This window comes from Salmo trutta, chromosome 30 (assembly GCF_901001165.1).
Source record: "Salmo trutta chromosome 30, fSalTru1.1, whole genome shotgun sequence".
Classification (NCBI taxonomy): Eukaryota; Metazoa; Chordata; class Actinopteri; order Salmoniformes; family Salmonidae; genus Salmo; species Salmo trutta.
The window spans coordinates 3571729-3596772 of NC_042986.1; the positions used below are offsets into that span (position 1 = coordinate 3571729).

The 25044-nt window shown below is 45.0% G+C and overlaps 1 protein-coding gene across 2 annotated transcripts in view; it reads right to left on the reverse strand.

Annotated features, from left to right (window-relative positions):
• The window catches only part of LOC115168965 (phosphatidylinositol 3,4,5-trisphosphate-dependent Rac exchanger 1 protein-like), a 139886-nt gene that overhangs the window by 63910 nt on the left and 50932 nt on the right, over window positions 1–25044 (reverse strand). For both annotated transcript variants that reach the window (XM_029724538.1, XM_029724539.1), the window contains 7 exons: window positions 23234–23395; window positions 15141–15274; window positions 14698–14813; window positions 13089–13238; window positions 10410–10557; window positions 6630–6730; window positions 992–1095 (listed from right to left, as the gene is read on the reverse strand). In XM_029724538.1, the coding sequence (XP_029580398.1) occupies window positions 992–1095; window positions 6630–6730; window positions 10410–10557; window positions 13089–13238; window positions 14698–14813; window positions 15141–15274; window positions 23234–23395 (915 nt within the window). The remainder of the gene's footprint in view (window positions 1–991; window positions 1096–6629; window positions 6731–10409; window positions 10558–13088; window positions 13239–14697; window positions 14814–15140; window positions 15275–23233; window positions 23396–25044) is intronic.

Genomic DNA, 25044 nt, shown 5'->3' on the forward strand with positions numbered 1-25044 from the left:
CAGGCAGCAGAACGTTCTCCACGGCGTCTCCAGACTCTGTCACGTCTGTCACGTGCTCAGTGTGAACCTGCTTTCATCTGTGAAGAGCACAGGGCGCCAGTGGCGAATTTGCCAATCTTGGTGTTCTCTGGCAAATGCCAAACGTCCTGCACGGTGTTGGGCTGTAAGCACAACCCCCACCTGTGGACGTCGGGCCCTCATACCACCCTCATGGAGTCTGTTTCTGACCGTTTGTGTAGACACATGCATATTTGTGGCCTGCTGGAGGTCATTTTGCAGGGCTCTGGCAGTGCTTCTCCTGCTCCTCCTTGCACAAAGGCGGAGGTAGCGGTCCTGCTGCTGGGTTGTTGCCCTCCTACGGCCTCCTCCACGTCTCCTGATGTACTGGCCTGTCTCCTGGTAGCGCCTCCATGCTCTGGACACTACGCTGACAGACACAGCAAACCTTCTTGCCACAGCTCGCATTGATGTGCCATCCTGGATGAACTGCACTACCTGAGCCACTTGTGTGGGTTGTAGACTCCGTCTCATGCTACCACTAGAGTGAAAGCACCGCCAGCATTCAAAAGTGACCAAAACATCAGCCAGGAAGCACAGGAACTGAGAAGTGGTCTGTGGTCCCCACCTGCAGAACCACTCCTTTATTGGGGGTGTCTTGCTAATTGCCTATAATTTCCACCTGTTGTCTATTCCATTTGCACAACAGCATGTGAAATTTATTGTCAATCAGTCTTGCTTCATAAGTGGACAGTTTTATTTCACAGAATTGTGATTGACTGAGTTACATTGTGTTGTTTAAGTGTTCCCTTTAGTTTTTTGAGCAGTGTATATAAACAGGGTTGGGGTCAATTCCATTTAAATTCAGACAATTCAGAAAGTAAACTGGAAGTCCAATAAAAAAAAAAAGCATTGAATAAAATTTGAATTTAAGTTTCCTTTCTGATTTGACTGAATTGAAATGGAATTGACACCAACACAGATAGATAGATACCTTTGACATGATGTCCTCCATCTCGCTCCTGGCCTTGTAGGTGCCGTCATCATAGCGGAAACGGTAAAACACCGGCTCGTTCTTGAACTGGTGCTTGTCTGACACTTAAATGTCAAGAGAGAGAAAAGAGAGAGAGAGAGAGAAAAGAGAGAGAGAGAGAAAAGAGAGAGAGAGAGAGAAAAGAGAGAGAAGAGAGAGAAGAGAGAAGAGAGAGAGAGAGAGAGAAAAGAGAGAGAAGAGAGAGAGAGAGAGAGAGAGGAAGGGGAACGAGGAGAAGGGGAGCGAGAGCGCGTGCGAGACGGGGGAGAGAGAGCGCGAGACGGGGGGGAGAGAGCGCGCGAGACGGAGGGAAAGAGAGAGCGCGCGAGACGGGGGGAAAGAGAGAGCGTGCGAGAGGGGGGGAAGAGAGAGCGTGCGAGACGGGGGGAAAGAGAGAGCGTGCGAGACGGAGGAGAGAGTGAGACGGGGGGAGAGAGCGAGAGAGAGAGAGCGAGCGAGACGGGGAGAGAAAGCGAGAGAGACGGGGGAGAGAGCGAGTGAGACGGGGGTAGAGAGAGAGCGCGAGAGACGGGGGGGAGAGAGAGAGAGCGCGAGAGACGGGGGGAGAGAGAGAGCGCGAGAGACGGGGGGGGAGAGAGAGAGCACGAGAGACGGGGGGAGAGAGAGCGCGAGGGGGAGAGCACGCGAGGGGGAGAGCACGCGAGGGGGAGAGAGAGCGCGCGAGAGGGGGGAGAGAGAGAGAGAGCGCGCGCGAGGGGGGGATAGAGAGCGCGCGCGAGGGGGGGATAGAGAGCGCGCGAGAGGGGGGGAGAGAGCGCGAGAGAGAGAGCGCACAAGGGGGGGAGAGAGAGTGCGCGAGAGGGGGGAGAGAGAGCGCACGAGAGGGGGGGAGAGAGAGCGAGCACGCGAGATGGGGGGAGGGAGAGCGCGCGAGACGGAAAGAGCGCGAGATGGAAAGAGAGCGAGATGGAAAGAGAGCGAGATGGAAAGAGCAAGAAGAGAGAGATCGGAAGAGTGTGATAGAGATGGGGAAGAGAGAGCGAGATGGAGAGAGGGAGGGTTCAACAACTGATTGGTTAATTAGTTAACATTCATCACTAATCATTGAACCAGTAGGGTTGCTGCTGAGTATAGACTGACGCGTTCAGAACTTCCATTGAGCCAGTGCAAGGGGAGACCCATTGACAGCATCAAGTCATAAATGAAAAGTCCAAAAGGGAAAACACAGGGAAATTGGTGAACGGTTTTGAGATTCTGATGACTCGACACACAAATTGAGCTCCCCATAACAAAATAGGTCTCTCTCCCCTGCCTTCTTTCTCTGCCACTCTCTGCTGTCACTCTGAATCTCATTCTCCGTCACCTGTGCTCCATCAACTCCCCCTTGAGATCAGTGCCTAATGAGTGGCAGCCCTATACCCCGGAGGCCAAAGCCATCACTGTCCCCATGTCCTATCCCAGGGAAGTTAGGAACCAATACACACAGTCAGTTAGGAAAGCTAAGGCTATCTTTTTCAAACAGAAATTTGCTTCCTGTAGCACTAATTCCAAAAAGTTTTGGGACACTGTAAAGTCCATGTAGAATAAGAGCACCTCCTCCCAGCTGCCCACTACACTGAGGCTAGGAAACACTGTCACCACCGATAAATCTATGATAATCGAGAAATTCAATAAGCATTTTTCTACGGCTGGCCATGCTTTCCACCTGGCTACCCCTACCCCGGCCAATAGCTCTGCACCCCCCGCAGCAACTTGCCCAAGCCCTCCACCCCTTTTCTTTCACCCAAATCCAGATAGCTGATGTTCTGAAAGAGCTGCAAAATCTGGACCCCTACAAATCAACTGGGCTAGACAATATGGACCCTCTCTTTCTAAAATGATCTGCCGAAATTGTTGCAACCCCTTGTTACAAAGGAGAGGTTGAACAGGCTTTGCATCGTCTGTGTTACCTAAAGATTGGAAAGCTGATGCGGTCATCCCCCCTCTTCAAAGGGGGAGACACTCTAGACCCAAACTGTTACAGACCTGTATCCATCCTGCCTTGCCTTTCCAAAGTCCTCGAAAGCCAAGTTAACAAACAGATCAATGACCATTTCGAATCCCACCGTACCTTCTCCACTATGCAATCTGGTTTCCGAGCTGGTCATGAGTGCACCTCAGCCACGCTCAAGGTCCGAAACGATATCATAACCGCCATCAATAAAAGACAGTACTGTGCAGCCGTCTTCATTGACCTGGCAAAAGCTTTCGACTTTGTCAATCACCGCATTCTTATCGGCAGACTCAATAGCCTTGGTTTCTCAAATGACTGCCTCGCCTGGTTCACCAACTACTTCTCAGATAGAGTTCGGTGTGTCAAATCAGAGGGCCTGTTGTCCGGACCTCTGGCGGTCTATATGGGGGTGCCACAGGTTTCAATTCTCGGGCGGACTCTCTTCTCTGTATACATCAATGATGTCGCTCTTGCTGCTGGTAATTCTCTGATCCACCTCTACGCAGACGACACCCTTCAGTATACAGTGAGGGAAAAAAGTATTTGATCTCCTGCTGATTTTGTATGTTTGCCCACTGACAAAGAAATGATCAGTCTATAATTTTAATGGTAGGTTTATTTGAACAGTGAGAGACAGAATAACAACAAAAAATCCAGAAAAACACATGTCAAAAATGTTATTAATTGATTTGCATTTTAATGAGGGAAATAAGTATTTGACCTCCTCTCAATCAGAAAGATTTCTGGCTCCCAGGTGTCTTTTATACAGGTAACGAGCTGAGATTAGGAGCACTCTTAAAGGGAGTGCTCCTAATCTCAGCTTGTTACCTGTATAAAAGACACCTGTCCACAGAAGCAATCAATCAATCAGATTCCAAACTCTCCACCATGGCCAAGACCAAAGAGCTCTCCAAGGATGTCAGGGACAAGATTGTAGACCTACACAAGGCTGGAATGGGCTACAAGACCATCGCTAAGCAGCTTGGTGAGAAGGTGACAACAGTTGGTGCGATTATTCGCAAATGGAAAAAACACAAAAGAACTGTCAATCTCCCTCGGCCTGGGGCTCCATGCAAGATCTCACCTCGTGGAGTTGCAATGATCATGAGAACGGTGAGGAATCAGCCCAGAACTACACAGGAGGATGTTGTCAATGATCTCAAGGCAGCTGGAACCATAGTCACCAAAAAAACAATTCGTAACACACTACGCCGTGAAGGACTGAAATCCTGCAGCGCCCGCAAGGTCCCCCTGCTCAAGAAAGCACATATACATGCCCGTCTGAAGTTTGCCAATGAACATCTGAATGATTCAGAGGACAACTGGGTGAAAGTGTTGTGGTCAGATGAGACCAGAATGGAGCTCTTTGGCATCAACTCAACTCGCCGTGTTTGGAGGAAGAGGAATACTGCCTATGACCCTAAGAACACCATCCCCACTGTCAAACATGGAGGTGGAAACATTATGCTTTGGGGGTGTTTTTCTGCTAAGGGGACAGGACAACTTTACCGCATCAAAGGGACGATGGACGGGGCCATGTACTGTCAAATTTTGGGTGAGAACCTCCTTCCCTCAGCCAGGGCATTGAAAATGGGTCTTGGATGGTATTCCAACATGACAATGACCCAAAACACACGGCCAAGGCAACAAAGGAGTGGCTCAAGAAGAAGCACATTAAGGTCCTGGAGTGGCCAAGCCAGTCTCCAGACCTTAATCCCATAGAAAATCTGGGGAGGGAGCTGAATGATCGAGTTGCCAAACGTCAGCCTCGAAACCTTAATGACTTGGAGAAGATCTGCAAAGAGGAGTGAGACACAATCCCTCCTGAGATGTGTGCAAACCTGGTGGCCAACTACAAGAAACGTCTGACCTCTGTGATTGCCAACAAGGGTTTTGCCAGCAAGTACTAAGTCATGTTTTGCAGAGGGGGTCAAATACTTATTTCCCTCATTAAAATGCAAATCAATTTATAACATTTTTGACATGCGTTTTTCTGGATTTTTCTGTTGTTATTCTGTCTCTCACTGTTCGAATAAACCTACCATTAAAATGATAGACTGATCATTTCCTTGTCAGTGGGCAAATGTACAAAATCAGCAGGGGATCAAATACTTTTTTCCCTCACTGTACATGTGTTAATACTATACTGTGTTAACAAACCTCCAAACGAGCTTCAATGCCATACAAGACTCCTTCCGTGGCATCCAACTGCTCTTAAATGCTAGTAAAACTAAATGCATGCTCTTCAACCGATTGCTGACCACACCTGCCCGTCCAACTAGCATCATTACTCTGAACGGTTCTGACTTAGAATATGTGGACAACTACAAATACCTAGGTGTCTGGTTAGACTGTAAACTCTCCTTCCAGACTCACATTAAGCATCTCCAATCCAAAATTAAATCTTGAATCGGCGTCCTATTTCACAACAAAGCCTCCTTCACTCATGCTGTCAAACATACCCTCTTAAAACTGACTATCCTACCAATCCTTGACTTCGGCGATGTCATTTACAAAATAGCCTCCAATACTCTACTCAGAAAATTGGATGTAGTCTATCACAGCGCCCTCCGTTTTGTAACCAAAGCCCCGTATACTACCCATCACTGTGACCTATATGCTCTCGTTGGCTGGCCCTCGCTACACATTCGTCGCCAAACCCACTGGCTCCAGGTCATCTATAAGTCTTTGCTAGGTAAAGCCCTGCCTTATCTCAGCTCACTGGTCACCATAGCAACACCCACCCAAAGCACGCGCTCCAGCAGGTATATTTCACTGGTAATCCCCAAAGCCAACACCTCCTTTGGCCGCATCTCCTTCCAGTTCTCTGCTGCCAATGACTGGAACGAATTGCATAAATCACTGAAGCTGGAGACTCATATCTCCCTCACTAACTTCAAGCATCAGCTATCAGAGCAGCTTACCGATCACTGCACCTGTACACAGCCAATCTGTAAATAGCCCATCCAACTACCTCATCCCCATATTGTTATTTATTTTTTTGCACCCCGGTATCTCTACTTGAACATCATCATCTGCACATTAACACACGAGTGTTAGTGCCGAAATAATTAAAATTTAGCATTATGGCCTATTTATTGCCTTACCTCCCTAATCTTACTACATCTGCACGCACTGTACATATATTTTTCTATTGTGTTATTGACTGTACGTTTGTTTATGTGTAACTCTGTGTTGTTGTTTGTGTCGCACTGCTTTGCTTTATCTTGGCCAGGTCGCAGTTGTAAATGAGAACTTGTCTCAACTGGCCTACCTGGTTAAATAAAGGTGAAATAAAATATGGGGACAATTAGAAAGGAGGGGAGTAAAGGCTGAGAATAACAGAAATGAGTAAAACAGAGTGTGAATAACATCAAATGAGACTGACAGAAGTGTGAGACTGAAAATATAATACAAACAAATACACCCATGAAGTGCAAATAATGAGGCATATGGAAAGAGAGAAGAAGAGAATAAAGGAGAGTGGGAGGATTAGAGAGAAACATACACAGAATAAGAGATGAGAGCAAGAGAGACAGAGCGAGAACAAGGGAGAAAAAGAGAACCAGAGAGAAAAAAGTGAGAGGGGGGGAAAAGCCAGAAAGAATGACAGAATGGTATGAAGGACAGAGTCTGTTCTCTCACCATGGTGGATGATTCCGTTCTCCAGCAGAGCTTGACCCAAGTTGACCCCCTCGTCTGGCTTGCTGATCTCTCCACTCTCTATCAGCCACGACACAAACTCACTGTGGTTACAAGGACACAACACTTTAGTATAATAATGTGTAACATAAATAAACAAGGTGTTAAGAGTTTAAAAGACAGACCAAATGCCATTTAGAAGATGCTTTCATCCAAAGTGAGTGCATACATTTTCTGTATAATGTGGCCCCAGCAGGAATCGAACCCTGAGCCACACAGATCCAATATTATGGGATACAGTCAGACTGGACCCCAGGAAGACTAGCAGTCATCATGGCATCAGCAAATGGGAACCCAATAATGAATATCCCCATTTCCTGATGCCATGATGACTGCTAGTCTTCCTGGGGTCCAGCCTGACTTGTTTTTTCTCTGCTCGGAGTACCCCTTAAGTACCTTCTCATGTGCATTTCATTCTTTTCAAGTACCCCCTGTAGATAAGTACCCATAGGGGTCCTAGTACCCCTTGTTGGGAACCACTGGTATAGAATACAGATATAGCTTTAGGCAAGGATAGTTCAAAATGAGAAGGGCAACTACAGTTCTGGGAGAGGCAAAGGTTGTGCAGGTTTTTTGTTTCAGCCTGGCATTGACACTATTGATTCTGGATATTAGTGCTATTCACCTTAGACTGTATGCAGTCACCTGAATTATATAATGGCGCGCACAAACACACACACACACACACACACACACACACACACACACACACACACACACACACACACACACCTTTTAAAACCCATTGTAACAGATAAGCGCTCCCAAAAGGTACGGAGGTGCCTTCTCTCTTCCCTTTCATTCGTCTCTCCCGCTTCCCTTCTTTATCCCCTATTCCACATCTCCTAACCCTTTCTATCCCTCTGCCCCTTCTCCCTTGCTCCCGTTGTCCTCCCTCCCACCTTAAAACACCCTCTTTCTCACTCTCTTTTTTTCACTCCCTCCAAAATGTGCCAATTTGTATTCATGGCTTTTGTGGCACCATTCATATACAAGCCTCATCATATTTAAATATAGCATTTTCTCTCCTCAGACTGTATTGTCCCTCTTGAGACACTGAGCAAACCAGATGTTTGGTGCAAATCAAATTAAATTTCCCTCTGCTCAATGTTCCACTCCACTGAGCAAACTCAATTTCCCATTGAACGACGAACAGTGAATGTGAGCGAGTGTTTGAATGTGCGTGTGAGTGAGCATTGCTGAGAACGCAGTCTAAATGTGTGATTCCTGTGTGTGTGTTCATGCAAAACGTGCGAGTGTGCTTGTGTACGATTCCTCTGCATGCGTTCATGCCAAATGTGTATCTTTGAACGAACGAGCGAGCGTTCATGAGCAGTCCTGCCAAAGCAGGCTAAATGTGTAATTTGTGTGTGTGTGTGTGTGTGTACAATGTAAAATGTAAATGTACAATAAAGTTAAGGGATTATCTCAGTGTGTGTGTGTGTGTGTGTGTGTGTGTACTGTATGTGTGCGTGCATGCATATGAACACGTGTCTGTATCGGACATTCTGCACAGCATGCTACAATGTCATCTAAGTTAGCTATTGGATATACTATATCTGAGTCAACATGAGGCTTGCATCGTCTTGAACAAGGAACTTGATATTGCAAATGTTGTTTCTATTGTGCAAGATACTAATCTGTCAAATTAATTAATCTTGTGAAAACCACATCCAGCATACACAAGATCTGGGTCCTATTCATTAGTGCACAACATAGCAATACATAGAAAAATGTTTGTAACATAAAACTAAAGTGTTTCTTATTGGACAATAACATAAGAATTAAGGTAATCCTTCCATGTTTGGGCCTGTTCTCTTCCATTTCGTGCCAATGAATACTGTCCTGGTGCATTGCCAAACCCAAGATGCAATACAGGCACCAATGTGAGCAAAGAAACCTGCATTAGGAAATTGGCTGAGAAAGAGGAAGGCTAAAAGAAGAACCAAACACGATCAACTGCCTAAATACGATGTTGAAAAATTGTGGAATTAGGGAGCTACGAAGATAAATGGCACCGTCAAATTGGCATTCTGTACCAGATTCATTTAATCCAATAACACTTAGTGACCAGTGTCATCTCCTGAAGTGAGCTATGCTCATTTATAATGACATCAGTAATACAGAGAGGTTGCGTTCAACGAAAACTGGAAGGGAAGGATGCAGGGAGGGAGGGAGACTTGCTGACAGGAGGGAAGAGTGCTGAAAAAGCCCCTCGTGTTTATATGGATGGCTTTTCCAAAACAGCCATGGAGATGGACGAGAACGCCCACCCACCCTCCGGCAGACACACACACACCTACAGTCATTAACGCACACACAGATTTTTTGGCTGCATTAAGAAGAATCCTAGAGTGTCAGCTAAAGACTTACAGAAATCTCTGGAACATGGTAACATCTCTGTTGATGAGTCTACGATTCATGAAACACTTAACAAGAATGGTGTTCATGGGAGGACGCCACGGAAGAAGCCAATGCTGTCAACAACAAAAAAAACATTCTGCACGTCTGAAGTTCGCAAAAGAGCACCTGGATGTTCCACAGAGCTACTGTCAAAATATTATGTGGACAAATTAAACTAAAGTAGAGTTGTTTGGGAGGAACACACAACACTATGTGTGGAGAAAAACAGGCACAGCACACCAACATCAAAACCTCATTCCAACTGTAAAGTATGGTGGAGGGAGCATCATGGTCTGGAGCTGCTTTGCTGCCTCAGGGCCTGAACAGATTGCTATCATCGACGGAAAAATGAATTCCCAAGTTTATCAAGACATTTTGCAGGAGAATGTAAGGCTACCTGTCCGCCAATTGAAGCTCAACAGAAGTTGGGTGATGCAACAGGACAACGACCCAAAACGCAGAAGTAAATCAATAACAGAATGGCTTCAACAGAAGCCTTCTCGAGTGGCCCAGTCAAAGTCCTGACTTCAACCCGATTGAGATGCTGTGGCATGACCGAGAGTGGTTCACACCAGACATCCCAAGAATATTGCTGAACTGAAACAGTTTTGTAAAGAGGAATGATCCAAACGTCCTCCTGACCGTTGTACAGGTCTGATCCGCAACTACAGAAAACGTTTGGTTGAGGTTATTGCTGCCAAAGGAGGGTCAACCAGTTATTAAATCCAAGGGTTCACATAGTTTTTCCACCCTACACTGTGAATGTTTACATTAGTGTTTTCAATAAAGACATGAAAACATTCTTGTTTGTGTGTTATTAGTTTAAGCAGACTGTGTTTGTCTATTGTTGTGACTTAGATGAAAACCATATCAAATTTTATGACCAATTTATGCAGAAAGGGTTCCCATACTTTTTCTTGCCACTGTATATGTGTGTTCATGCAATGTTTGTATGTGTGTATGTGTGCGTGTGTTCCCTGCTGTGGAAGCAGACTAAAAGTGTGATCCCCACATGTGTGTTCATGCCAAAGTGTGTGTGTGTGGGTGTGTGTCTTTGTGCGTCTAACTGTGAAAGCAGGGTAAATGTATGATTCCTGTAGCGTGTGTGTTCATGGTAATTCACAGACACACCTTGAGGGGAGGGTCTTCCAAATGATGCTCTGGCAGTTAAAGGGAAGGTCTCTTCTCTAATGAAGCTCTTTCTGTATTTGTTGGGAACCGTCGCCTCCGAAGACAAAGTGCTTGGCTCCCAACACAGGGAGAAAAACAATTCCCAGACACCTCCCTCATCAGTTAATTATTCAGTGGGAAAGAACTCACTTTCCCATGAAGCACTTGGGCACGGTAGTCAGCTTTCGGCGCCGGTCCTTGATCAGGTGCCGGCTCTTGGTCATCATCATATGGTAGAGCTTCTCGCCTTTCTTGGCAATCATAACGTAGGCATCCCGCTCCATCCCTAGCTTCAGACCTGTTACCAACACAGAAAAACTCAAGGGGTCAGACACCAAAGCATTTTGCATATGAAGTTCATGAGACGGGTTATTATCGAAAGCCTAAGGTGTTAGAAACTGCTATCAATATTTGTCTAACCCAACTGTGAAATTCGTTTTCAGACGCAGGAAAGGAAGGGGAGAAAATATAGGGGTAAAGATAAATCCCTGTGTGTTAAGAGAGTGAAGGAGAGAAAGACTGCATCCCTCCTCTCACTGCATAACAAGCCATGCTGATTCCCATGACTTGCACAGTGGGGCTGCAGCAGTCACAGCAGCTTTTTTCTCACATTGCCAAAAAAACAAGAAGGCCCAACACCTAACCCTGAGGGACACCATCATTTCCTCCAGTCAGCCCTCTGACTTCTACACGTTTCAGACCCCAAGGGGGAGAGGCTGTCACGGGGCTGTCAGAAGATGCAATGCCCCTGCCTGGAGGGCCTTGTTGGGGAGTCTGACACGGTACAGGGGTGTATGCCACCTCCTTCTTGGGGAGTCTGACACGGTACAGGGGCGTATGCCACCTCCTAACATCTGAAAATCCAGATGTTAATCTGTTCAGGTCTCGAACAATGTACTGTATTGACACTCGCCTGCTAATGTACTGTGACGCCACTGAGTGTTTATATCTTTGGTGTAGAGCAGCAGTTATGTTCACCAAGCTGCAACACAACTGAGATGAGAAATAATGTTAAATTATGAAAAATATGTAGAGATAATTCAAAACAACAGTTGATGTTGAGCCTTTGAAGGTCGACCATGCTCACAGAGCTACTAAACCATATACTGTAGATAAAACTAGCTCTGTTCTCAACTCTAACGTGGGGCTCTCTGAGCTGCTAAACTACACGGTTGGGCTCTCTGAACTTTGGAGCTCCATCATCAGGCTCTCTGATTGGCTAAACTCCTCTGTCCTGCTAAACCATGGGACTCTGACAATTCCAACTCAATTTGCGGGTGTGCCAGAGCTGGGTGCCGCTGATGGAGGTGGGGTTGGATTACACTTGACAGCAGCCGGAGTAGACTCAAACAAAGAGTGCCATTGGACAGACTGGGGTCTGGTCCTGGTGCAGGGGGCCCCAATCCTGGGCTGCTGCCCCAGCTGTCAGTGCCTGACGAGAGGACCCCTCTTCCCACTCGCACAGGCACAGACTAACCGGCTAACATGCTAGCCCACTCATTTTTCCTCAACCTCCACAAAAACTTTGATAAGATGATCCCAGACCCATCCAGCTGCCAGGGCCACAACAAATTGATCGGTCTTGGGAGTATTTAAAGGGGCCACAACCAAAACGTCCAACTGAAGTCAGTGCCCTTTTAAAGAGGTGTGCTGGGAGAATTGGAATCCAACAATGGGTCAGGTATCAATAGTAAAACAGGGATGAAAGGGATGTGCCGTGGATCTAATGGCCATGGTCAAACCTTCCAGATGTGGGCTAGGCCGGGGGTTCAGGGAGGGGGGGGGGGCTTTGGGGTTGGCTGCACTGTGACTGATCTGGTATCTATTAGCCTCAGGTCAATTTCCGCCTAACGTAACCGGATACCCAGAATGTCCCTTTGTACTCTGGAAAGCTCCACTTCTCGACTTTAGCCACAGGATCAGGTGCTGATACCATGACTTCTGCTGTGACCGCTCACTCAAGTCCATGCGGAAGGCTCCTTCGCTACATTTGAAATATTCAAGCTTTGTTGTACACAGCTAGAACCAGGTGTGGTTATTTGTTCAAAACCCTTGGCTGTTTAAGTTGAGTCATTGCCATATGCATGCAGTTTGGGGAAAGCTGTTGTGATTTCTGTCTCCAACGCTATCAGGTGTCACCAGGCATGCCTACAGCCACAGAATCCTGTAAAAGCCTTTCAAGCTTTATTGGCACGCTCGGTGCGTTACGGTTTCTGGCAAAGCTGCTGCTACTGCTCTTTTTCGGGCTCTGGCTTGGATCGAATAGTCCGTTTTTTTTTTTGCACATCAAGTTTGTTTGTGAATTAACTGCTCGATAAAGCGCTCTCTCTCGGGGGTGTTGATTAGAAAACATGGGTCTCGTACTGCATCATACGAGGCGACTGGCTCTTTTCTTTGAATGTTAAACACCAGGCTGTGTTCACCTGCATACATTTGGCAACACAGTTTAGGTCATCACGTCATGATCTTAAGACTATCTATGAAACAAAAGCTAGCTAGCTGGCTAGAGAGACTCTGGGTAGAAAGACATACTGTATCATAATCCACATACCATAAGCATAGCACAACAGTCCTAGTGATGCCTGCGTGCTACAATTGGAGCTCTCACAACAGACAGGAGGAATTATTTTGTTCCCTCTTGCAACGCTAACCATTTTTTTATCTGAACCATTATTGTGTTAGCAACCCGTAGCGTAGCATTGCTGAGATACTGTATCAGTCGAGGAGGTCAGCCAGCACAACCAGAAAACATGATAGCACTCTTTCACACACTCCATGGAGGTGGGAGAGAAGGAGTGTGAGTGACATCCCTCTTTTCATTCTACTCACTCTCTCTCTGCTCTCGTTCCCTCAAGATGGCGTCGAGCCACTTCTGCTTATCCTCTGTGTTCTTGGCCATGCAGACGAACCACTTGTTCTTGGCCGTGTTGTGGATCTTCCAGCCGTTGGTCACTGTGTAGTTGTTGCTGTGGTAGTCAGCTGAGAAAAGAGGTACATAACAAGTAAGGGACCATGGTACAGTACACACCCCACATGACTCCTCTTCTTGAAATAACCTTTATTACATTTTTTAACCGCAATTCTGTTGATTGACATTGATATCAATACTGTACTACCTTTTTTACTTGGTGATAAAAGATGCAGTGTTAATGAACTTGTGTTGACCTCAGTTGTAACAAACTTGGAGGGCAATACAGCCTGCCTGGCCACACCACTCTCAAGCGTCACCTATCTTTGAAACACCTTGGAGTTGAAATATCCATTATTCTGTAAGTACTGCTACAAAATTCTCTCAATTTTACCAGCTATTTGGCTCCAGGTAACTAGTGCATAATTAATGGGTTGGGGTAATGGAGTTGCATTAGTGTAAAAGGTCACATAAATTGATGTGAAAAAGGTATCCTTGCGCGAACGAGGAACTGGCCTTCGCTTTGTTAACATATGGATATGTTTGTTTACATGTTGTCTAGCTGTAGTTGTAAGTGCATGTCAATGTTGTAATATTTAGTTGAAGAACAAAAATCTTCAATCGGTCTTGTTCTTATTACTCTGAAACTAATCAATGGAATGGTGTAGAAGTGCAGTTATTTCAAGGGTGATTCATTGGGCTTCTACAATGCTACTAATCAACACATTATCAACCTTAGACAAGCTAAGATGGCAGTGTAAAGAGGATACGTGACCTTGGCCTCACTATCAGGTTATACGGTCTCTCTGAGAAACATGCAGAGAGAGAACATGTTTTCCTTTGTGGTTTCCTCTGAAAGTACGAAGCGACAGGCAGCAAATAGCCTGTGGGGCACAGAGAAGAGGCATATGAACCCAAGAAGAAGTGGATTCATACCCCTAAGGCCTACAGCTACAACTATACATCCACTCACAGAAAACAACCAGACCTGGGTTCAAAGAGTACTTGAAATCGTTCAAATACTTTGAACATTTCCTTGAGCCTGTCTGGAGTGCAAGAACGGTGGGATTAGCATTTTAGGGGCTACTTCATTGGTTATATTGCCCCAGGCGAGCTCGATTAAGCGCATCTAAAGTATTTGAACGATTTTAACTACTATTTGAACACAAGACCTGAAAAAAACAGGCTGGTGTGCAATAAACCACACGAGCAAAACAGTGTTGTAAATTGGTAAGTTCCAGTTCTTGCAACAGCATGCATCCCAGTAGTTCAAAGGTGTGAAATGCTCTGAACCAATGTGCAGACCGCAGATTCATATAGTCACCTGACCGTTAGTAAGCAGTTCAAACATGAAAAACCTATGTGAGATTTTATTGCCACACCCAAACTGTAAACACTCATTAGTTTTGTATAATCTACTCTACCAGCTAATCTAGAAAGAAAGAAAATGGCTGGATGGATGGATGAATGAAAAGAGGGATGGATGGATGCTCCTATATGAACTGATGACTGGTGGGGGCTGGCACGAACCTGTTCCATCCTCAACGTTTTCCACTTCCATCACCTCTGTGTTGATTCTTCCCCTGAACACGTACAGGGGGCCACTGATGGACTTGGTCCTCTTTATGGATTTCTTCCCAGTTACCCTACGAAATTGAACATAAAATTGTGAAAATGTGTTATTCCTGCTCAGAAACAATGTGTTGGGAACTTTGAAAAAACAACAATTATACAGTGCTCAAGCACACACAGGCGTAAGTACACACACACACACACACGTTAGGTTGACTTGTTTTGTTTGCATATAAAATGAGCTTGGTACACACTACACAAACAGGATTTGGCGATTTACTCAGTTTTTCCATGTCTGGCTTCTTTCTATGGTGACTTCTCGTCAATGAATGAAAACACATTCCTGCCACTTTCCTGAGGTGCATGACTCCGTCACTCCTTCCCTTCCAACCCAATCTCACCTGGACTTCCTCTTGCAGTAGACCAGGAGGTTGTCAAACAGGAAGAAGACTCTCTCCTGGATGTTGCCGGCGGAGATCTTCAGCAGGTTGCCGTGGAGAAGCAGCTCGGTACAGATGTCAATCAGATTGGTGCCCTGGGGACAGACAGTCAAGAGAGGGTGGCAATTAGATCACTGGTGCCTGTCATAATCTCTCAAATCAAATCGTATTTGTCACATGCTTCGTAAGTGAAATGCTTACTTATGGGCCCTTCCCAACAATGCAGAGGAACATTTTAAAATAATAAACACAAGGAATAAATACACAATGTGAGTAACGTTAACTTGGCTATATACACGGGTTACCAGAACCGAGTCGATGTGCAGTGGTACAAAGTAATTGAGGTAGATATGTACATATAGGTAGGGGTAAAGTGACTAGGCAACAAGATAGATGATAAACATTAGCAGCAGCGTATGTGATTAATCAAAAGAGTTAGTGCAAAAATGGTCAATACAGATAGGCTAGCTATTTGGTTAACTATTTAGCAGTCTTACAGTATGGCTTGGGGGTAGAAGCTGTTCAGGGTCGTGTTAGTTACAGATTTGGTGCATCGGAACCGCTTGCCGTGCAGTAGCAGATGGAACAGTTTGACTTGGGTGACTGGAGTTTTTCAACATCGTCTGACACCGCCTGGTATAGAGGTCCTGGATGGCAGGAAGCTCGGCCCCAGTGATGTACTGGGCCGTAGAAACTACCCTCTGTAGTGCCTTGTGGTAAGATGCCAAGCAGTTGCCATACCAAACGGTGATGCAGCCAGTCAAGATGCTCTCAACGATGCAGCTGTAGAACTTTGAGGATCAGAGGTCCTATGCCAAATCTTTTGTCATGCCTTTTTCACAACTGTGTTGGTGTGTGTGGACCATGTTAATTCCTTAGTGATGGAGACACCGAGAAACTTGAAGCTCTTGACCCACTTCACTAAAGACCCTTCGATATGGATGGGGGCTTGCTCGGCCCTCCGTTTCCTGTAGTCCACGATCAGCTACTTTGTCTTACTGACGCTGAAAGAGACATTGTCCGCCACTGACCTCTCATCGTCGTCGGAGATCAGGTCTACCACTGTTGTGTAGCCAGCAAACTTAATGATGGTGTTGAAGTCATGAGCGGCCACGTAGCCATGGGTGAACAGGGAGTACAGGAGGGGTCTAAGCGAGCACCTGAGGGGGCCCTGTGTTGGAGGGTCAGTGCGGCGGATGTGTTGTTGCCTACCCTCAGGAAGTCCAAGATCCAGTTGCAGAGGGAGGTGTTCAGTCCAAAGGTTCCTGAGCTTAGGGATGAGCTTGGAAGGCACTATGGTGTTGAACGAAGAGCTGTAGTCAATGAACAGCATTCTCACATAGGTGTTCCTCTTGTCCAGGTGGGAGAGGGCAGTGTGGAGTGCAATAGAGTTGGCGTCATCTGCAGATTTTTTGGGGGCGGTATGCGAATTAGAGTGGGTCCAGGGTGTCTGTACCGATGTGAGCCATCAACAGCCTTTCAAAGCATTTCATGGCTTTAGATGTGAGTGCTACAGGGTGATAGTGATTTAGACAGGTTACCTTGGCGTTCTTGGATACAGGGACTATGGTGGTGTGCTTGAAACATGTAAGTATTACAGACTGAGTCAGGGAGAGGTTGAAAATGTCAGTGAAGATACTTGCCAGATAGTCAGCACATGCTCTGAGTACGTAATCCTTATGGAAATGTTAACCTGTTTAAAAAGATCTTAATCACATCGGCTACGAAGAGTGAGATCACACGGTCATCAAGAACAGCTTGTGCTCTCATGTATGGTTCAGAGTTGCTGGTCTCGAAGCGAGCATAGAAGGAATTTAGCTCAATTTAGCTCAATTTGTAGCAACAGTCTTGTCCCGTCGCTGCAACTCCAGTATGGACTCGGGATTGGCGAATTCCGAGAGCCGTGTGTCATCCGAAACACAACCCAGCCAAGCCGCACTGCTTCTTGACACAATGCTCGCTTAATCCGGAAGCCAGCCGCACCAATGTGGCGGAGGGAACACCGTACACCTAGCGACCGTGTCAGCGTACAATGTGCCCGACCCGCCACAGGAGTCACTAGTGCGCAATGGGACAAGAACATCCCTTCCGGCCAAACCCTCCCCTAACCCGGACGGCGCTGTGCCAATTGTGCGCCTTCCCATGTGTCTCCCGGTCACGGCCGGCTGCGACAGAGCCTGGACTCGCCTCTTCCATGCTTCACTGTGGAAACCACACATGCAGAAATCATCCGTTCACCTACTCTGCGTGTCACAAAGACATTGGTGGTTGGAACCAAAAATCTCAAATTTAGACTCATCAGACCAAAGGACAGATTTCCACGGTCTAATGTCCATTGCTCGTGTTTCTTGGCGCACGCAAGTCTCTTCTTCTCATTGATGTCCTTTAGTAGTGGTTTCTTTGCAGCAATTCGACCATGAAGGCCTGATTCACGCAGTCTCCTCAGAACAATTGATGTTGAGATGTGTCGGTTACTTGAACTCTGTGACGCATTTATTTGGGCTGCAATCTGAGGTGCAGAGAACTCTAATGAACTTATCCTCTGCAGCAGAGGTAACTCTGGGTCTTCCTTTCCTGTGGGGGTCCTCATGAGAGCCAGCTTCATCATAGCACTTGATAGTTTCTTCAAGTGCAGTCTCTCAAACTATCAAAGTTCTTGATTGACTGACCTTCATGTCTTAAAGTAATGATGGACTGTCATTTCTCTTTGCTTATTTGAGCTGTTCTTGCCATAATATGGACTTTGTCTTTTACCAAATAGGGCCATCTTCTGGATACCACCCCTACCTTGTCACAACACAACTGATTGGCTCAAACGTATTAAGAAGGAATAAATTCCACAAATTAACTTAACAAGGCACACCTGTTAATTGAAAAGCATTCCAGGTGACTGCCAACAGTGTACAAAGCTGTCATCAAGGCAATGGGTGGCTACTTTGAAGAATCTCAAATATAAATATTTTTGGTTACTACATGATTCCATGTGTGTAATTCCATAGTTTTGATGTAGAAAAATGCCAAAATATAGAAAAACCTGGAATGAGTAGGTGTGTCAAACTTTTGACTGGTACTGTATGCATGCATGCATGTATGTACAGTTGAAGTCGGAAGTTTACATACACTTAGGTTGGAGTCATTAAAATTCATTTTTCAACCACTCCACAAATTTCTTGTTAACAAACTATAGTTTTGACAAGTCGAATAGGAGATCTACTTTGTGCATGACACAAGTAATTTTTCCAACAATTGTTTACAGACAGATTATTTCACTTATAATTCACTGTATCCCAATTCCAGTGGGTCAGAAGTTTACATACACTAAGTTGACTGTGCCTTTAAACAGCCTGGAAATGTTTTACATTTGATGCCATGGCTTTAGAAGCTTCTGATAGGCTAATTGACATCATTTGAGTCAATTGGAAGTGTACCTGTGGATGTATTTCAAGGCCTACCTTCAAACTCAGTGCATCTTTCCTTGACATCATGAAAATACAAATAAAAATAAAATCAGCCAAGACCTCAGAAAATAAATTGTAGACCTCCACAAGTCTGGTTCATCCTTGGGAACAATTTACAAACGCCTGAAGGTACCACGTTCATCTGTACAAAGAATAGTAAGCAAGTATAAACACCATGGGACCACGCAGCCGTCATACCGCTCAGGAAGGAGACACGTTCTGTCTCCTAGAGATGAACGTACTTTGGTGCGAAAAGTGCAAATCAATCCCAGAACAACAACAAAGGACCTTGTGAAGATGCTGGAGGACATAGGTACAAGAGTAGCTATATCCGCAGTAAAATGAGTCCTATATCGACATAACCTGAAAGGCCGCTCAGCAAGGAAGAAGCCACTGCTCCAAAACCGCCATACAAAAAGCCAGACTACGATTTCCAACTGAACATGGGGGCAAAGATCATACTTTTTGGAGAAATGTCCTCTGGTCTGATGAAACAAAAATAGAACTGTTTGGCCATAATGACCATCGTTATGTTAGGAGGAAAAAGGGGGATGCTTGCAAGCTGAAGAACACCATCCCAACCCGGAAGCACGGGGGTGGCAGCATCATGTTGTGGGGGTGCTTTGCTGCAGGAGGGACTGGTGCACTTCACAACATAGATGGCATCATGAGGAAGGACAATTATGTGGATATATTGAAGCAACATCTCAAGACATCAGTCAGGAAGTTAAAGCTTGGTCGCAAATGGGTCTTCCAAATGGACAATGACCCCAGGCATACTTCCAAAGTTGTGGCAAAATGGCTTAAGGACAACAAAGTCAAGGTATTTGAGTGGCCATCACATAGCCCTGACCTCAAACCTATAGAAAGTTTGTGGGCAGAACTGAAAAAGCATGTGCGAGCAAGGAGGCCTACAAACCTGACTCAGTTACACCAGCTCTGTCAGGAGAAATGGGCCAAAATTAACCCAACTTATTGTGGGAAGCTTGTGGAAGGCTACCGGAAATGTTTGACCCAAGTTAAACAATTTAAAGGCAATGCTACCAAATACTAATTGAGTGTATGTACATTTCTGACCCACTGGGAATGTGATGAAAGAAATAAAAGCTGAAATAAATCATTCTCTCTACTAGTATTCTGATATTTCACATTCTTAAAATAAAGTGGTGATCCAAACTGACCTAAGACAGGGAATTTTTACTGGGATTAAATGTTAGGAATTGTGAAAAACTGAGTTTAAATGTGTTTGGCTAAGGTGTATGTAAACTTCCGACTTCAACTGAATGCATGGAGCATAATGTATTTACAGTTTTATTCATGTTTTCAAGTACTGGTGACAAATAATGCCTTCTGATTCTTGCATAGATTGTATTGGACACCTATGGTGTGTGTAAAATACTTTTCTGAAGGTTGTACTGATTATAATGAGCTAATGCTATGCTATTTGCCAGCTATGTGTGGCGCTATGTTTGTTGACATTATATAATGCATTCTGTTATAATGAGGGGAAGGAATGGTTCACTCATCTTTTGTGTAAACTTCCGGAAGTGAATGAAGGGAAGGGAATGATCGTAGGTGACACACCTCCTTTATTAACATGCACACTGCAAACAGACCAAACTCATCTAGTCTCCTCTTATTATCTTTGGTTGACACAAAAAACAAAACATGGAGGCGCACACAAACTAGCCCATCGTCGGATTACTTTTGTTTTCTAGAAAGTTTTTTACTCAATTATTTCGATCAATGGTGAGCTCACCCGTAATGTGACGAATTATAAATAGTAATTGCTATTAGTTAATTCATATTGTGGTTTCTGTCAGCTGAGAGTTATCTAAATATGACGGCTTGTGTTACGTCAACCTTTCCTCAGTTAGCACTAGGACCAATGTAGCCTACATTTTCCGGTTCTGACGATTGTGTATGCTGTCGTTACTTCTGTGAATGTCTGAACATTGCATCCAAAAATAAACTGGTCACATTCAGGACATAACTTTGTAAGGACTGTGTTTGTGAAAAATGTTTTTGTGAAAAAACTGTGTGGCCAGCTCCAATGCTGACTGTTGCGTCAATCGAAGCTGGACGTTCTAAATAAGCATTCTAATCACACCGGTTTGAGCGTACGCTGCAGGGACCACAGCAGAATGATCACTCCCGTTTGTTGATATGTGTGAAAACGTTAAGTGCGAAAAACACTGTTATTATGGAAAACATAAACCAAAGTCTCACTTTTTCACAGGAAACAAAACCTTGGTGGCCTTTCAATGTCAAAGTTGAACGGCTGAAAACGGACCAACAAGGAGTCTTGTCAAACTAAACGGGAAAAACTGTTTGCTTGGCGTGTCTCTCAAACCGCATTTCAGGCGCGCCTGAATACCAGGCTATATCACTTGTCCTTCTTTAAGTCACTCATAAGTTCTCAATTGAGAGATTCAACTTGTTTCATAATTCATTATCATTCAGGCTACATATTAAAGTCTCTCTGATTAGCTTTGTAGCTTTAGAAGCTGGATAACATCATCCAGTATGTGCTAAAAGCATTCATGACTCGGTATGTGGCCAATTAACCTTTTTGACAACATGGTTAAACTTTAGGTCAATTCATAACAATTTAGTCATTAGATGTGACATTTGTAAGGCAGTATTTCAGGGTTATACACTACCACAAAATGTAAACAAGAAAGCTAAAGGGATTTTCAAAGGTTGACCTATGGGATTTTAGCTGTGACGTTAATTATGTATGGGGGTGCGTCCGAAATGGCACCCTAAGGGCCCTGGTTGAAAGTAGTGCACTATATAGGGCCCCCATACTCAACTGGCGTACCAGATCTGTACCCAGAATGGGGTCAATATGGACAGCAGGTTACAAAATGTATTTATTTATTTTTTACTTGGTTGGGCTTCGACCCCTGGTATCAAATAAACAAACATAAGACATGGAAGAATACGTAGAACTGCAGGAAATGAGCTTTAAAAAAGCAAAAACAATCTCTTCCCAAAGGAAAATGTGCAGAATTGTGGGAAATTATCTTTAAAAATGCTCAATGTTCTCTCCACCAACAAGAGGTGTGTGAACAGTTTCGGGTCGCGTGGGTTGCGAGGTGGGGGTTTGTTACTACGATGATAAATTACATTATCCATCCGGACCTTTGCCATGTAGGAAATTTGTGCAACAGGACCTTCTCAAATAGTATCTGAGTACCCCTGATATAGGGAATAGTGCACAAAAAAGAGAAAAGGGTGCCATTTCAGGTCAGATGGATTCCAACCAGCCTAGCAGACAGATAAGGTTTCGCCCGATCAATCCAATTCCATGTTTAACTGCAGAAAGCCAGGTGGTGGATGGAGGGAAGGAGGGATAGTGGGGGCTGTCTGTCTATCAAGGCAACGGTAATGCGCCTGGGCCTTGATTCCACACTACTACATTCCAATTATGAGTGGAGAGTTCATTAAACTGGAACGTGGGGGAGTGGAGAAAGTAGGACTAATGGGCTAAAGATGGAATGCTTAAAGGGAGCAAGGAAGGGCAGAGCCTTTCATGAGAATGGACTGTGATCCGGAAGAGAGTAGACGGCAACTCTATGTCCCATTACTCATTCATCCTAATACTGCTAGGGGTCAATGCAAAGTGATATGAGAGAACCAATCCCAAACACAGATGTCCAACTGCCCCCACGTCAGTAGGTAGAATTGAACTAGAGACATTGGAGAAAAAAAACGACAGTCACATTCCTATAGCAACACAACACATTGATCTGTGGAAGGGACCGCAATGACATCGTGACATTGGGCAGGGTGCCTGTTGGCCTTCCCTTGGCTCTTGAGCGAGTGGATTGTCCTCTCGGGGGCCATGGGGAGTCAGGAGACAAGGGCTCTGTTGTGGAGGGTGAGGGATGTGTGAAAAACGCACTGGGCACCCCATTCCACTCCCAAGCCCTATCCATGCACTGTGCACGCTGGTGATTTGGAAGGCTGGAGGAGCGTTTTACCGTCACAGAAAATGAAATGGTGCTCAGTGGACTCTCGAAAACTGGCCAAAGCTTTTTCGCCACAGCCGTAACAGAGTGGGGATGGGGTCAATGAGGTGGACAGTGTGTGTGTGTGTGTGTGTGTGTGTGTGTGTGTGTGTGTGTGTGTGTGTGTGTGTGTGTAGTATACGTGTGTGAGAGATCAAGCTAGAAAGAGAGTGGGAAAATCCAATGACAAATCTCCAAACTCAGAGCTTCCCTTTTCCATCCCTTTCAGGTCACATGTCCCATTTCTATATAAAAGGAGAACCTTGCCCTTTTCTCTCTCTCTCAATCCATCTTCATCTGACTCTCATCCATCTTTATCTCAGACCTCTCAATCTTTCTCTTCACCTCCCACCCCTCTCTCTCTCATCCTTCTCATTTTATATTACACCTCCTTCCCCCTTTCTCTCTTTTCACCTTCCATGTCCCTCTCACCCTTCTATCGCCTCTCATCTTTATGGTACACTTCTCTCCCCCCTTTTCTCACCTTCGAGCTGCCCTCACTCCCATCCCCATCCGCTCTACCTCCCTCCATCAATGGTGATCTTTAGGGTGCATCCTAAAATAGGATAGTATCCCTCACCTCCCAGCCCTCGATGTGCGACTGCAGCTGTTCCAGGGCCTCCAATTTCTCCATCTGCCTCTTGGTCTCATTGATGTTGGAGCACACTGCCTTCATGGCCTGCAGGGCCTCCTCCACTGCAGGGTAGTCTGCGTGCTTCTTGGGCGTCCGCTTCAGCAGCTCCTAGTGGGGGAGAGAGAGTAGGGAATAAAGACCATTAGGGGATGATGGCAAAGAGTCAACATGTATTCAGTAGTACTACAGTACATAAACAGTTTTTGAAAATGTTTCAGATATCATCCAGCGCACCATGGCTGTTAAGCACCATGCTCATTATTAGGAATCATTTTATCAATAAGGGTTGATGGTTAAAAACCAAAGGGTTGATGGTGGATGTGGGGATGCAAAGGTAAGGTAAGATTATAGGATGAAGTAAGGACAGCGTTTTGGGGAAATGTTGGAGGATGGGGTGTGGAAGTTGAATGTAGAAGTTGGAAAAGAGAGAAGTTGGCCATGGGGTGGAAAATGGAGATCATAAATAGTCCTCAACTGGCAGCTTCCTGAAATAGTACCGGCAAAAACACCAGTCTCAACGTCAACAGTGAAAAGGCCACTCCGGGATGCTAGCCTTCTAGACAGAGTTCCTCTGTCCGGTGACTGTGTTCTTTTGCCCACCTTAATTTGTTTTTTTATTGGCCAGTCTGAGATATGGCTTTTTCTTTGCAACTCTGCCTAGAAGGCCAGAGTCACCTCTTCACTGTTGACGTTGAGACTGGTGTTTGTGGGTACTATTTAATGGGGTGGCAGGTAGCCTAGTGGATAGAGTGTTGGGCCAGTAACCGAAAGGTTGCTAGATCGAATCCCCGAGCTGACAAGCTAAAAATCTGTTCAGGGGAAGAACGGTTCTTAGGCTGTCATTGTAAATATGAATTTGTTCTTAACTTTGGGCTAGGGGGCAGAATTTTGAAATCTGGATGAAAAGCGTGCCCAAAGTAAACTGCCTGTTACACAGGCCCAGAAGCTAGGATATGCATATAATTGGTAGATTTGGATACAAAACACTCGAAAGTTTCTAAAACTGTTAAAATAATGTCTGAGTATAACAGAACTGATATGGCAGGCGAAAACCCGAGGACAAACCATCCCCCCCCAAAAATGTATTGTTTATTTATGTATTTTATCGTTTATTTATTGTTAAATTGTATCATTTATTTATGTATTAGGGTACCTGAGGTTTGATTATAAACGTTGTTTGACTTGTTTGGAGAAGTTTATTGGTAACGTTTGGGATTCATTTTGTATGCATTTTGAAGGAGGGAAACCGGTGGATTATTGAATGAAGCGCGCCAGCTAAACTGAGTTTTTGGGGATATAAAGAAGGACTTTATCGAACAAAAGGACCATTTGTGATGTAGCTGGGACCTTTTGGAGTGCCAACAGAAGAAGATCTTCAAAGGTAAGGCATTTAATTTTATCGCCATTTCTGACTTTCGTGGCGCACCTGCCAGGCTGAAAAATATTTTTAATGCTTGTGTGCGGGGCGCTGTCCTCAGATAATCACATGGTGTGCTTTCGCCGTAAAGCCTTTTTGAAATCTGACACAGTGGCTGGATTTATTTTGATGTATGACACTTGTATTTTCATGAATGTTAAATAATACTATTTCTGTCATTTGAATTTCGCTCTCTGCAATTTCACCGGATGTTGTTGAGGTGGGTTACTAGCGGAACGCCTGCGCCAGAAAGGTTAACTGACTTGCCTAGTTAAATAAAGGTTAAATAAAATAAATGAAAATGAAGCTGCCAGTTGAGGACTTGTGAGGCGTCTGTTTC